The 13,092-nt window shown below is 47.7% G+C and overlaps 1 protein-coding gene across 44 annotated transcripts in view; it reads right to left on the bottom strand.

Moving 5' to 3' along the window:
• Positions 1-13,092, bottom strand: part of rims2a (regulating synaptic membrane exocytosis 2a) — a 725,652-nt gene that overhangs the window by 251,699 nt on the left and 460,861 nt on the right. For 24 of the 44 annotated variants that reach the window (XM_034173780.1, XM_034173800.1, XM_034173765.1 and 21 more), the window contains 2 exons: positions 10,257-10,428; positions 3,441-3,594 (listed from right to left, as the gene is read on the bottom strand). In XM_034173780.1, the coding sequence (XP_034029671.1) occupies positions 3,441-3,594; positions 10,257-10,428 (326 nt within the window). Of the gene's footprint in view, positions 1-3,205; positions 3,233-3,440; positions 3,595-10,256; positions 10,450-13,092 lie in introns of all 44 variants that reach the window. The other 20 variants (XM_034173773.1, XM_034173774.1, XM_034173776.1 and 17 more) reach the window with 3 other exon arrangements.

The raw sequence follows: 13,092 nt of genomic DNA, 5'->3' as shown, positions 1-13,092 counted from the left end.
AATGCCACAGACTGATCAACTCCATGCCACGCTGCATTGCTGCAATAATTCAGTCAAAAGGAGCACCAACTACGTATTGAGTGCGGTACATGCTCATACTTTTCATGTTCATACTTTTCAGTTTCTAGAAATCCTTTTTTTGTATTGGTCTTATAAGTAATATTCAAATTTTCTGAGATACTGAATTGGGGATTTTCATTCGTTGCCAGTTCTAATCATCAAAATTAAAAGAAATAAACATTTGAAATACGAGGTCTATTAGAAAACTAACCGGCAGTTTTATAAAAAAAAAAGCATATGGATTTGAATCACGTGCGATTACACCAGACATGCTTGAACCCTCGTGCGCATGCGTGAGTTTTTTCATGCGTGTCGGTGACGTCATTCGCCTGTGGGCTTTGAGTGAGCACTGGTCCAGCCCTCTCGGCTGAAATCCTTTGTTTGAGACGCTGCTGGAGATGGCACACGTTGCTTTATCAAAATTTTTTCAGGACCTGTGAGGGATATCCGAGTGGACACTATTCGAGAAATTCAGCTGATTTTCGGTGAAAAGTTTAACAGCTGATAAGAGATTGTGGAGTTTCTTTTGCTTTAAGGACAGCTCACAAAGCGGACCGGCGGCGAGTCGGTTCCGTGACGACGACGCAAATCCGTCTGCGCCGCGACAGGAAAAACACCTCCGTGTTGAAAACCATTTGTAAAATTCAGGCGGCTTTTGATGGCTTTCAACAAGTGAGTATCTGAGAAATTGTTTAACAGCTGGGCATGTTCCAACTTGTCCATTAAGGTTTCCAATGGAGGTGTTTTTCCTGTCGCGATCCCCCGCCTAACTGACAGGCGTGAAAAAACTCTTGCATGCCCACGAGGGTTCAAGCATGTCTGATGTAATCACACGTGATTCAAATCCATATGGTTTTTGAAAAAAATAATAAGTTCGGATACTTTTCTAACAGACCTCGTATATCAGTCTGTGTGTATTGAATGAATATAATATGCAAGTTTCACTTTTTGAATGGAATTACTGAAATAAATCAACTTTTTCATGACATTCTAATTATATGACCAGCACCTGTACACAGTTGTATGCAAAGGTTTGGGCACTCCTGATCATTTTCATGATTTTCCTTTATAAATCATTGGTTTTCTGGATCAGAAATTTCAGTTAAATATATCATATAGCAGACGAACACACTGATATTTGAGAAGAGAAATGAAGTTTCTATTATTTACAGAAAGTGGGCAATAATTATTTCAACAAAATTAGGCAGGTGCCTAAATTTGGGCACCCCAACAGAAAAAATACATCAATATTTAGTAGATCTTACTTTTGCAGAAATAACAGTCTCTAAACATTTCCTATAGCTTCCAGTGAGAGTCTGGATTCTGGTTGAAGGTATTTTGGACCATTCTCCTTTACAAAACATCTCAGGTTTGCTGGTTTCCAAACATGGACAGCCTGCTTAAAATCACAACACAGATTTTCAATAATATTCAGGTCTGGGGACTGAGCTAGCTATTCCAGAACATTTTATCTGTTTCTCTGCATGAATGCCTTAGTAGATTTTGAGCAGTGTTTAGGGTCGTTGTCTTGTTGAAATATCCAGCCCCGGCGCAAACTCAACTTTGTCACTGATTCTTGAACATTGTTCTCAAGAATCTGCTGATACTGACTGGAATCCATGTGACCCTCAATTTTAACAAGATTCCCAGTACCTGCACTGGCCACAGAGCCACACAGCATGATGGAACCACCTCCAAATTTTATTGTAGGTAGCAAGTGTTTTTCTTGGAATGCTGTGTTCAGCCATGCATACCGCCCCTTGTTATGTCCAAATAACTCAATTTTAGTTTCATCAGTCCACAGCACCTTATTCCAAAATGAAGCTGGCATGTCCAGGTGTGCTTTAGCTTACCTCAAGTGACTCTGTTTGTGGTGTGTACGCAGAAAAGGCTTCCTCTGCATTACAGCATCATACAGCATCTCTTTGTGCAAAGTGTGCGTATAGTTGAACGATGCACAGAGATTTAATTAGCACTGTGCCTGTGGTCGTCCATTTCCTCACGATGTTCCTCACAGTGGAAACCGACAGCTGAAATCTCTGAGATAGCTTTTTGTATCCTTCCCCTAAACCAGGGGTGGCCACGTTCGGTCCTCGACAGCCACATTCCTGACACTCTTAGTTGTCTCCCTGCTCCAACACACCTGAATCCAATGAAAGACTCGTTAGCAGACTTTTAATGAGCCTTTCATTGGATTCAGGTATGTTGGAGCAGGGAGACAACTAAGAGTGTCAGGAATGTGGCTCTCGAGGACCGAACTTGGCCACCCCTGCCCTAAACCATAATGTTGAACAATCTGTTTTCAGGTCAATTGAGAGTTGTTTAGAGGCTCCCATGCCACTCATTAGAAGAGATGCAAAGATGGGAAACATTTGTAAATGGCCACCTTAAATACCCTTTCTCATGACTGGATTCACCTGTGTAAGGAGGTCAAGGGTCAATTAGCTTACCAAACCAATTTTGTGTTCCAATAATTAGTACTAAATGTATTCAAATCAATAAAATGACAAGGGTGCCCAAATTTATGCACCTGCCTAATTTTGTTTAAATAGTCTTTGCACAGTTTCTGTAAATACTAGAAACTTCATTTCACTTCTCAAATATCAGTGTGTTTGTTTGCTATATGATATATTTAACTGAAATTTCTGATCCAGACAACCAATGATTTATAAAGGAAAATCATGAAAATTATCAGGGGTGCCTAAACCTTTGCATACAACTGTATATATATCAATCACACAGTTATCCATCTAATCACAATGTGAAGTACACAAACACAAAACCACAAGCAAAGCAGAATAGTTGGAAACGGATTTTCCTTCATTTCAGAAGTTGTCCTTTGGATGAGGTGGGGTGATGTTTTGCAGGATAAAATTGTGGGTTGCAGGGTAGGATTGTGAAACAGGTTAATAATCAGAGAAAGAGATAAACTTTGGCTAAAACGTGCACATGCCTGCTTCCCCAAGTGGATTTCAAACAAGTAGTGTAAAGCTGCTAACAGACATTATGCAGGGATCACCACCGAAATCCTCGTGAGACAACAGAAATGTTCCCCCTTCATGGAAAAAAAGGGGACAATATGTTCACAGGGAGGCACTTTTCAAGAGGGAAGGAGAACAGTTAGGGAGCAGCGAGGTGGTTTTACCTGAGTTGTGTGAACATAATCCTTTCTCTGTTGTTGCATAAGTGAAGACAACAACAAAATATATATACAGATAAAAGAAAAAACATACAGGTACTGTAAAAGCAGGTCACCACAAGTGTACAGTACAATACAGTAGAAGTATATTTACGCTTATTATTATGGGGTTTTGATCCTGTAAAGGCTGATTATTAACTACAGTGTTTGAGGACACATGTTGGCGTGCAGTGTTACATACTCTGCAGCCGCCGCGTTGGACTCTCGCCGTGTAGCTTCCTGCGCTGTGTGTTTGGGGAGGCATGTGGAAGCGGGATGGAGGACATATCATGGGTCTGCAGCTTGTACCAGTGCGGCTCATCATCCAGAAGAGCTGTCTCCAGCTCGATCAGGATCTGTCAAAGGAAGTTCACACTTTAAAGCCTGAACGCAGTCTTACGAATAATGACACACGTATGCAAGATATGTCTCCATAGCAAACTCAGTCAGCTTTGGGGCAGGTAAAGCATTCAGATTCTGGTGGTAATTTCAACCAAATTTACACCACAATGGCCTCATGTCTTAACAGTGTTAAATCACACAAGGTTAATACAACTCTGTTTATGTTTATAACTTAATGTATGGTTTATAACTTGTGTTTGGTGTCAAAATTATTTTTAATTGAAATTTTTCTGATTAGTGCTGTGTCCATGAAAATGGGGTGTTTTGATTTTTTATTTTCAAATGTTTGATGGTTGTTAAATTTTAATGTTTGCTATACCATATCCGCGTGCTGGACCGCCCCTGAATGAGCATCAGCAAACACCCTTTTTCAAAGAAAGTTTTTTAAACGCCCACACTAAAATAAAATCATTGTGACCCCAACACATCATAAAAAGCAAAAAATAATGAGTTTTCACGATGTTTTTTTCATCTCTTCTGCATCTTGTGATGACATCATCAGTGTGCACTGGTAGTAGTCACATGGCAATGACGTCAGTTTGAGAGTTTGCAGTCCAAGAGTTGAGACACACACTGTGACGGATTGAGTAAACCTGTATGAACGGATGTGATCAATAAGTTGTGCAAAATGTTTCAATAACTTAAATTATTGTCTGTGTTTGTTATCATTAAAAAAATATGGTGCCTCACATCACCTCCTGCTGTTTGCTGCTGCAGACAGAATTCTGCATGACAGTTTTACTGCTGCTGACATGAGAAAGCAGCCAAACGTTGACAAGCTACATCAAGTACAGGACAAAACAAACATGCAACCATCAGGAAAGCTCTCAGTCTGATGTCTGCTCCAAGTTTTGAGCATGCACACAACTTTAGACTCACCAGGCATCAGCCGACAAGGAAGACATTTAATGAATGAGAAAAGGATTTGAACAAGACAAAAATGGACACAAATGGGTGAGTTATTTGTGATTTATTTTTTTTAATTGTTGTTGTGTGGGCCGCCAGAAGAGGAGGTACTGCTGGCCCACCACCAACAGGATATCTCGGCCAACGTCATGGATCCCGAGGGGCGTCAACCGGCTGTTGAACGGCCAATGGAAGAACAGGGTGCACAGGCGTCCGCAGGAGGACTGATCAGTGAGTTGCAGCGGATCCTCACCGCTTTCACGGCTCGGTTGGATTTAATAACCGAGCAGAACGTCCTCCTTAACCGCAGGGTGGAGGCTCTCGCCGCGCAGGTGGAGGCGCGCCCTCAGGGCGCTGCTGCGGCTCTCCTTCCTGTCGACCCTGTGCGTAACAGTGACGTTCCACAGGTCGTTCAACGACCCCTCCCACCTTCCACGGAAGCATACATAAGCCCTCCAGAGCCGTACGGAGGTTGTGTGGAGACGTGCGCGGACTTCCTTATGCAGTGTTTGCTCGTCTTCGCACAACATCTTGTCATGTACGCGACTGATGCTACCAAGATAGCTTATGTAATAAACCTGCTTCGCGGTGAGGCACGCGCTTGGGCTACAGCGCTCTGGGAGCAGAATTCACGGCTCCTTCAGACATATGATGGGTTTGTGAGGGAGTTCAGAACAGTGTTCGATCACCCAAATAGAGGAGAGACCGCTTCAGCCGTGCTGCTGTCAATGAGACAGGGGCGCCGGAGCGCAGCTGCCTATGCAGTCGACTTCCGCATCGCGGCTGCGAGGTCCGGCTGGAATAGCACTGCCCTCCGCGCCGCCTTTGTAAACGGACTGTCATTGGTTCTAAAGGAGCACCTGGTGGCTAAGGACGAACCGCGGGATTTAGATGGGCTTATTGATCTCGTCATACGATTAGACAATCGGTTAGAAGAACGCCGTCGAGAACGAGACGAAGGGCGTGGCCGGGCACGCGCCGTCCCTCTCCCTTCCGGTTCCGACCGCGTTCCGCCCTCCCCATGCTCCACGGCCCCTGCGCTCCGTGTGGTCACAGCTCCCCCTGCTGACGAAGCTATGGACACGAGCAGGGCCACATTTAGGGCACCAGATACACAGAGGAGGCTGGCCCGCGGAGCGTGTTTTGTTTGTGGCTCGATGGAGCATCAGGTAAGAGACTGCCCCGAGCGGTTAAACACCAACGCCCGCCCCTAGAAACTGGGCTAAGGGTGGGCCGAGACATTCACGTGGGACACACCCACATTGCCACACGACTCCCAGTTACGATCCTTTATGAGGATTCAACCCTGAAGGCCCCAGCACTGGTGGATACGGGCTCTGAAGGGAATCTGTTAGACAGCAGATGGGCCTGGTGGCGCTTACCTCGCCTGTGCTGGTGCGAGCACTAGATGGCTCCCTACTCCCTCCAATCACGCATAAGACACCACCTGTAACTCTGGTGCTGTCAGGAAATCACCGGGAGGAGATCGAGTTTTTTGTGACTCCTGCTACCTCCCGTGTGATTTTAGGGTTCCCCTGGATGTTAAAACACAATCCCCGGATCGATTGGCCGTCCGGGGTAGTGGTTCAGTGGAGCGAGACCTGCCATCGGGTATGTTTAGGTTCGTCGGTTCCTCCCGGTTCCCAGGCTAAGGAGGAGGTCAGAGTCCCACCCAATCTAGGGACGGTGCCGGTGGAGTACCACGACCTTGTAGATGTGTTTAGTAAGGATCTGGCGCTCACCCTTCCCCCCACCGTCCATACGATTGTGCCATTGATTTGGTTCCAGGCGTTGAGTTCCCGTCCAGCAGGCTGTACAACCTCTCACGACCTGAGCGCGAATCAATGGAGACCTACATCCGGGACTCTTTAGCCGCCGGGTTGATCCGGAATTCCACCTCCCCGATGGGTGCAGGTTTCTTTTTTGTGGGTAAAAAAGACGGCGGACTTCGTCCATGCATTGATTATAGGGGACTGAACGAAATCACGGTTCGTAATCGATACCCGTTGCCCCTGTTGGATTCAGTGTTCACGCCCCTGCATGGAGCCCGAATATTCACTAAGCTAGATCTTAATGCGTATCACCTGGTTCGGATCCGGAAGGAAGACGAGTGGAAGACGGCATTTAACACCCCCTTAGGTCACTTTGAGTACCTGGTCATGCCGTTCGGCCTCACAAACGCCCCCGCGACGTTCCAAGCTTTGGTTAATGATGTCTTGCGGGATTTCCTGCACCGATTCGTCTTCGTATATCTAGATGATATACTCATTTTTTCTCCGGATCCTGAGACCCATGTCCGGCATGTACGTCAGGTCCTGCAGCGGTTGTTGGAGAACCGGCTGTTTGTGAAGGGCGAGAAGTGTGAGTTTCACCGCACTTCTTTGTCCTTCCTGGGGTTTATCATCTCCCCCAACTCCGTCGCTCCTGATCCGGCCAAGGTTGCGGCGGTGAGAGACTGGCCCCAACCCACTAGCCGTAGGAAGCTGCAACAGTTCCTCGGCTTTGCAAATTTCTACAGGAGGTTCATTAAGGGCTACAGTCAGGTAGTTAGCCCCCTGACAGCCCTGACCTCACCAAAAGTCCCCTTCACCTGGTCGGATCGTTGCGACGCCGCGTTCAAGGAGTTGAAACGGCGCTTCTCGTCTGCACCCGTTCTGGTGCTGCCCGATCCTAGTCGCCAGTTAGTGGTTGAAGTGGACGCCTCGGACTCAGGGATAGAAGCTGTGCTTTCCCAGAGCGGGAAGACCGATAAGGTCCTTCACCCGTGTGCCTATTTTTCCCGCAGGTTGACCCCGGCCGAACGGAATTATGACGTCGGCAATCGAGAACTCCTTGCGGTGAAAGAGGCTCTTGAAGAGTGGAGACATCTGTTGGAGGGAACGTCCGTGCCATTCACGGTTTTCACTGACCACCGGAACCTGGAGTATATCAGGACCGCCAAGCGGCTGAACCCCAGGCAAGCCCGCTGGTCACTGTTCTTCGGCCGTTTTGACTTCCGGGTCACCTACCGTCCCGGGACCAAGAACCAGAGATCGGATGCCTTGTCCCGGGTACATGAAGATGAAGTCAAAACGGAGTTGTCGGATCTACCGGAACCCATCATCCCGGAGTCCACTATCGTGGCCACCCTCACCTGGGACGTAGAGAGAACCATCCGGGAGGCCCTGGCACGAAGCCCGGACCCCGGAACTGGGCCGAAGAACAAACTCTACGTCCCACCAGAAGCTAGGGCTGCAGTCCTGGACTTCTGTCACGGCTCTAAGCTCTCCTGTCATCCAGAGGTGCGAAGAACCGTGGCAGTTGTCCGGCAGCGCTTCTGGTGGGCGTCCCTAGAGGCCGACGTCCGGGATTACATCCAGGCCTGCACCACCTGCGCCAGGGGCAAGGCTGACCATCGCAGGGCTTCGGGACTGCTCCAACCGCTGCCCGTGCCCCATCGCCCCTGGTCCCACATCGGCCTGGATTTTGTCACGGGCCTCCCGCCGTCCCAGGGCAACACCACCATTCTCACGATAGTGGACCAGTTCTCCAAGGCGGCCCACTTCGTGGCCCTCCCGAAGCTCCCGACGGCCCAGGAGACAGCGGACCTCCTGGTTCACCACGTCGTCCGGCTGCATGGGATCCCAACAGACATGGGATCCCAACAGACATCGTCTCCGATCGTGGTCCCCAGTTCTCCTTGCACGTCTGGAGGAGCTTCTGCCGGGAACTGGGGGCCACGGTGAGTCTCTCATCCGGGTATCATCCCCAGACCAACGGGCAAGCAGAACGGGCCAATCAGGAGATGGAGCAGGCCCTGCGTTGCGTGACAGCTGCGCACCCGGCGGCCTGGAGTACCCATCTGGTCTGGATCGAGTATGCCCATAACAGCCAAGTGTCGTCAGCCACCGGCCTCTCCCCTTTCGAGGTTTGTCTGGGGTACCAACCTCCTCTGTTTCCGGTGGTTGAGGGAGAGGTCGGTGTGCCCTCGGTCCAGGCCCACCTACGGAAGTGCCGTCGGGTGTGGCGTACCGCCCGTTCTGCCTTGCTGAGGGCCCGGATGAGGACGAAGGCCCATGCAGACCGTCGGCGGACCCCGGCCCCTACGTACCGGCCAGGGCAGGCAGTGTGGTTGTCTACCAAGGACATACCCCTTCAAGTGGACTCCCCTAAACTGCAGGACCAGTATATCGGTCCGTTCAAAATCGTCAAGGTCATCAGTCCAGCCGCAGTGAGGCTTCAGCTTCCGGCCTCACTGCGGATCCATCCCGTTTTTCACGTGTCCCGGATCAAGTCCCATCACACCTCACCCCTCTGTACTCCCGGTCCGGCACCACCTCCTGCCCGGATCATCGATGGCGAGCCGGCTTGGACTGTGCGCCGGCTCTTGGACGTCCGTAGGATGGGCCGGGGCTTCCAGTATTTGGTGGACTGGGAGGGGTACGGACCTGAAGAACGCTCCTGGGTGAAGAGGGGCTTCATCCTGGACCCGGCCCTCCTGGCCGATTTCTACCACCGCCACCCGGACAAGCCTGGTCGGGCGCCAGGAGGCGCCCGTTGAGGGGGGGGTCCTGTTGTGTGGGCCGCCAGAAGAGGAGGTACTGCTGGCCCACCACCACCAGAGGGCACCCGGCCTGGAGTGCGGGCTCCAGGCACCAGAGGGCGCTGCCGCCTAACAGGAGTAGCCGGGGTGACAGCTGACGCTCATCACCTATGACAGCTGTCACCACTCATCTGATCAGCATCAGTATATCAGCAAGACGTCATCTCCACCTCTTTGCCGAGATATCGCTCTACCAAGGAGGTAACGTACTCAGCCAATTGTGTCATCATCTGACAATAACACTTTGTTGCTTGTGTGTAGGACAGCTGGAGACTGTATTGGACTTTATTGGATAAGTACTCACATTCCTACACTACAGTATTTTTCTGACGAGAGGTGGAGGTGGTGTTTCCACCCTACGTGCTGCTGGGTGCAGACGCACCCACATCTGACTGTTTCTGTTCCTCGCCAGCAGTACCGGATCCGACGAGCGGAGGCAGTGGCCACCTGGGAGTTCGGGACTTGGCGGCTCCAGTATTCCCGGGGTTCGGTGGCGGAGGAAATCGGGTGGTTCCGGTTCGACTTGGACAGACGTCTCCTATCTTCGAGCCTGCCCACACGACACCGTTGGAATTCGGCTTATACTTGGACATTATAATCAGTTGTGTTTGTTGTGCGTGTTTCACAACAGTAAAGCATTGTTTTTTGACTTCCTCCATTGTCCGTTCATTTGCGCCCCCTGTTGTGGGTCCGTGTTCCTACACTTTCCCAACAAATTGTGATGAAATCAGACAATCTCACGCATTGGCCACACCCTCTTCAGGCCAAAGAAGAGAGGGTGGAATGCCCCGGACGTGCCAGTGCACGAGTACGGTATGTTCAGCACTTTGAAATTGTGTTACTGAAAAGTGCTATATAAATGAACAGTTTTAAAATTATTGTAAGTCTATTGTATAGTAAGTCTATTGGTTCAAGAAGGCCAGAAATGTGAAAAGAATCTGTGCGAGAGCATTTTTGAACATAAAAAACTAAACAGTCCAATTAAACTGGTTGCATTTTGTATCAGTGCAGCTGGTTTACAAAGCATGAATCAGTATATTAAAATGCTTCTTTCTTCATCCCTGTGTAGTTTGTTAAAGAGGATTAGCTGAGATAATCACTGTGGGTGGGAGGTCCGGGCATCCTTACCTCGCCAAGAAACTCACTTTCCTCCTCTCTGACTCGGGCTTGGTCCCACAACGTGATCTCCAGCATGCGCTCCCGAAACTCCCGCCGGTGGACAGGCGAATACATAAAGGTCTGGTTCCATTTGGGCTCTAAGGATTTCTTTACTGTTTTTGTTCTTCTCTTGCTTTTGTCACTGGAGGAACAATAATTCAAACTGTTTTTATTTACAACCATGACAGAGAAGAGCCACGAACACAACAGGTCAATTCCACGACACAGCACAGCACTGTTGCATGCTGGGAATGATGGTGAGAATGCCACTGCTTTGTGCATTTCTAATTTCACATCCCGATTAAAGGTGCATTATGCAGTTTACATCGCCATCTCATGGTGAGGTTTCAGAATGCAACACACACAATACCATACCTTCACACATGAGATATTGGGTAGGTTGCAATCTGAAACATCACCTCAAGATGCTGCTGTAAACTACACAATGCACCTTTTAATTACACATAACTGCAAACAACAAACTAGCTCACATTTTTCAAGTTTGCCCCCTTTTAAAAGTACTCACAGGCCCTTTCACACCACAGGTCCACATCCATTTCCTTACCCACTGACTCCATTTAAAGGTCACTGGGAGGCTATTCCAGCAGTCATTGGGTGTGAGGCGGGGTACACCCTGGACAGGACTCCAGTCTATCACAGGGCCACATACAGTGCATATGGAAAGTATTCACAGCGCTTCAAATGTTCCACATTTTGTTGTTACAGCCTTATTCCAAAAACGATGAAATTCATTTTTCCTCAAAATTCTACACATAATACCCCATAAGGCAGAGGTCTCATAACTGATTCCGGAAAGGAATAAGTTTTTGCTTTTTTATATAAATAAATAAATAAATAAAAACTCAAGAAATCACATGTACATAAGTATTCACAGCCTTTGACATGAAGCTCAAAATTAATCTCAGGTGCATCTTGTTTCCACTGAACATCCTTGAGATCCTTCTACAGCTTAATTGGAGTCTACATTCAGTTGACTGGACATGATTTGGAAAGACACACACCTGTCTACATATAAGGTCCCACAGTTGACAGTGCATGTCAGAGCACAAACCAAGCATGAAGTCAAAGGAATTGTCTATAGACCTCTGAGACAGGATTGTGTCGAGGCACAAATCTGGGGAAGGGTACAGGAACTTTTCTGCTGCTCTGAAGGTCCCAATGAGCAGAGTGGCCTCCATCATCCCTAAATGGAATAAGTTCAGATCCACCAGGACTCTTCCTAGAGTCTAAACTGAGTGATCAGGGGAGAAGGGCCTTAGTCAGGGAGGTGACCAAGAACCCGATGGTCACTCTGTCAGAGCTCCAGCATTCCTCTGTATGGTAGAGTGGCCAGAGGGAAGCCACTCCTTACAAAAAAGGCACATGGCAGCTCACCTGGAGTTTGCCAAAAGACACCTGTAGGACTCTCAGACCATGAGAAACAAATTTCTCTGGTCTGATGAGACAAAGACTGAACACTTTGGCGTGATTGCCAGGTGTCATGTTTGGAGGAAACCAGACACCACCACTACAGTGAAGCATGGTGGTGGCAGCATTATGCTGTGAGGATGTTTTTCAGCAGCAGGAACTGGGAGACTAGTCAGGATTGAGGGAAAGATGAATGCAGCAATGTACAGAGACATCCTGGATGAAAACCTGCTCCAGAGCGCTCTTGACCTCAGACTGGAGTGACAGCTCATTTTTCAGCAGGACAATGACCCTAAACACACAGTCAAGATATCAAAGGAGTGGCTTCAGGACAACTCTGTGAACTCCTTGGGTTGTCCAGCCAGAGCCCAGACCTGAATCTGATTGAACATCTCTGGAGAGATCTGAAAATGTCTGTGCACCGACGCTCCCCATCCAACCCGAGGGAGCTCATGAGGTGCTGCAAAGAGGAATGGACAAAACTGTCCAAAGATAGACACACCAAGCTTGTGGCATCACATTCAAGAAGACTTGAGGCTGTAATTGCTGCCAAAAGGTGCATCAACAAAGTATTGAGCAAAGGGTGTAAATACTTATGTACATGTCATTTCTTAGTTTTTTGTTGTTGTAGTTGTAATTAAGTTGCAAAAATAAAAAAAATAAAAAATTTCATGTTGTGAGTAGAATTCTGAGGGAAAATTTACTCCATTTTGGAATAAGGCCGTTGTTGTCTCTGAACCTGCTCTGAGCTTTACAAAGGCATTTTTACGCTTTTTTATTCTTTAAAACTCTGTGTGCTCTGTGTGTGTCCTGACTAAAAATAGCTGAAGACCCGTGATGCCTCAGTAACAAATACTATGTTTTTTTTTCCACCCAAATGCACCTAAAGTCTCTCTGTGAAGATGACATGACATAAAAAAGAAATGCTGCTAAAACTTTCTTACCTGTGAATCTGTTCGTGCTTTCTGCATAAACAGACATTATCCATTCTTCCTTCTCAGACGGCAAATCAGGGGTGAATTCAGACAAAATGGAGCGTGGGGGGGTTGGGGGGGCACGGTTCCCCACAACTCCCCTTGATTAAAGGTCCACTTTTGAAGATATTTTTTCATACTACTACTACTAATAATAATAATAATAATTTCAACAACTAAAATTTAAAAGAATTTAATAGTTACATTTATAAACAATGTAGGTTAGAAACGATAAGTTTTACTGTTACAGTGCTGTCAACAGTTCAATATGAGGGTGAAAAAAAGGGTGACTATAAAGTGAGATGGCAGGTTGTGTTGGCAGCTGCTGAAAGTAACTAATAAAGCAACTAGTCATCTAACTTAGTTGCTTTTAAAATTGAGTAATCAGTAAAGTTAAAGTTACG

Source organism: Thalassophryne amazonica, chromosome 7, assembly GCF_902500255.1.
Source record: "Thalassophryne amazonica chromosome 7, fThaAma1.1, whole genome shotgun sequence".
NCBI classification, from domain to species: domain Eukaryota; kingdom Metazoa; phylum Chordata; class Actinopteri; order Batrachoidiformes; family Batrachoididae; genus Thalassophryne; species Thalassophryne amazonica.
The sequence above is the reverse complement of the archived record's forward strand: the minus strand, read 5'-3'. Positions and strand labels throughout refer to the sequence as shown.